Source organism: Histoplasma capsulatum, genomic scaffold (assembly GCF_000149585.1).
Source record: "Histoplasma capsulatum NAm1 scaffold_2 genomic scaffold, whole genome shotgun sequence".
Lineage (NCBI taxonomy): Eukaryota > Fungi > Ascomycota > Eurotiomycetes > Onygenales > Ajellomycetaceae > Histoplasma > Histoplasma mississippiense.
The window spans coordinates 2,117,470-2,119,427 of NW_001813981.1; the positions used below are offsets into that span (position 1 = coordinate 2,117,470).

Below are 1,958 nucleotides of genomic sequence, written 5' to 3' on the forward strand. Positions count from 1 at the left end.
TACTTTCTGAGTTCTGGCGCACGGTTCTCTTCTCGATGTTTGGGCACCTTGTTCTTCCAAATCGGGCCCGGAAAGGGATCCCGTTGGCGCAGACAACGGGTGGGGGATACACCGTGGGCGAAGGAAAAGAAATCCGCTCCAATACCCTCTCATCTTCCTCCAGACAGGAGCGGCATACCAGAGCTGAGGGTGATTGAATTCATCAAATACAGGTTCGTTTCTAAAACGAATAATACAGCGGCATTAATACCAGGGCAGTCGAAATTCGTGACTGTATTCTGTACATGTATGTACAAACCAATACGCTAATTCCAAGGCACATTTCACAATGTTTTAGGATGAACAGTAAAGTAAACACAAAAACAATTGGTTTGAGGGTGGAAATGCGGTCATTTTACTGATAACAAGTCATTACATGGATGGTGTATCGATTGAGGCCGATTAACAGAAGTTGCAGGAAAAGTGAATCAAAAGAGTAAAATCACAAGTGTACCAATGATACGAAAACAAGGAGAAGAAAAGCAAAAGCAGAAAAGAAAGAAAGAAAACATCACGAAGTAGGCTCGACGTGCAGCATACCAGACGTGGGGAAACATTCATAGGACAGCCAAACCCTAGAGATGAAAAAAGAAGGGCAAACATAAACAAAGCAGAAACCAGACCTCTTGAAACAGAATCAGAACAAGTGGCGAAAGAAATAAAAAGAAACGCAAGAGCGAAAAAGGAACATGAAAAGAGAAACGAAACATACCGGAAACGTTCAATGACACCGCTTCGTAGAATGAAGGATCGTTATTAGTTGAATCCTACACATCATCACTGGCTCTGATGGTGGTGTGGTCCGCCGCGGTGTTGGCCAAAGCCTTCCGACTGGCCTGCGGGATCGGTATCAGGTCCTGAAACCACTGGATACTGCACAGTAACTGCGATGTCATTGAAGTTCATTACTCCTGACGAATCTATCCCACCTCGACTTTGTTGATAGACATATCCGGCATGCTCAACTGGTGATGTATACATTTGCTGCTGATTACCATACGCGGTACTGCTGGAGGCGACCGCTGACGCATCCATGCTGTATACCGTCTCTCCAACCGGCGCTTGGGCCATGTCCGAAATAGGTGACTCTAGCCTCCGCGACACGGCGTTATACAGGGGCGGATATGTCGTGGAAGTATGGTGCGAGCTGAATTGTTGTTGCCCTGTTCTAGTTGTAACTGGGTACACGTTTCGCTGCTCACCAACCGACGGCGACGTTGGCCGTGGATATGGTGAGAGATTGTACCTCTCTCCGCCGGCTGAGATTGACCTCCCTCCCATTCTCAGTGATACAGCAGTCAGCTCATTCTGCACGGTATGCATCTGGAGATGGTCGACCACCAGAGGAGATTGCGCGGTTGCATAACTTTCCGTATTTTGTGCCTTTGAATTGGACAAAGTTGAGTGGCCAACACTAGTTCTGGGTGCCTGCTCTAATTGGAAGGGATTTCGGAAAGGCCCGGTACCTGGAAGGGGACTCATTGCTGGCGACTGGCCACTTTCGACTTTCGGACGGGGAGAGTAGCTTCCTAGCTCGATGGGGCTGATAGGAGTATCAGCACATATTGTCCGCTGTTTGACAAGGCCTAGGATTGGCATGGCGACTTGCTCCATGTGCTTTGCCATGTGCACGGAGAGCTTCTTCCAACTGTTGCAGACATTGTCACAGAATCGGCATGGCTCATCCTTTGGTTGCTTGGAAGTAACATGATGACATTCTTCAACCAACTTCCATACTTGCTCTACTTCCTGGTCAGGAATTGAGCTTTGCTGGTTATCCATCTTCTTCGCTGCTCCTTTACCGTTTCCACTGCCGCGGCCTCTGGAAATTTTAGCTTTTGGTTCCGGCATTTTATGTTCTCGAACGAGCAATGGCACAAAGTTATCTTTCCGATAGCACTTGTGCGAACAGTCCTGCA

At 47.8% G+C, this 1,958-nt stretch overlaps 1 protein-coding gene across 1 annotated transcript in view; it reads right to left on the minus strand.

Moving 5' to 3' along the window:
• Positions 1-816: 816 nt before the first annotated feature.
• HCAG_02707 (predicted protein) overlaps positions 817-1,958 on the minus strand; it is a gene marked incomplete at both ends in the record, with an annotated part of 4,538 nt that continues 3,396 nt past the window's right edge. Inside the window, one exon of the mRNA XM_001542486.1 lies at positions 817-1,861. Within this exon, the coding sequence (XP_001542536.1) occupies positions 817-1,861 (1,045 nt within the window). The remainder of the gene's footprint in view (positions 1,862-1,958) is intronic.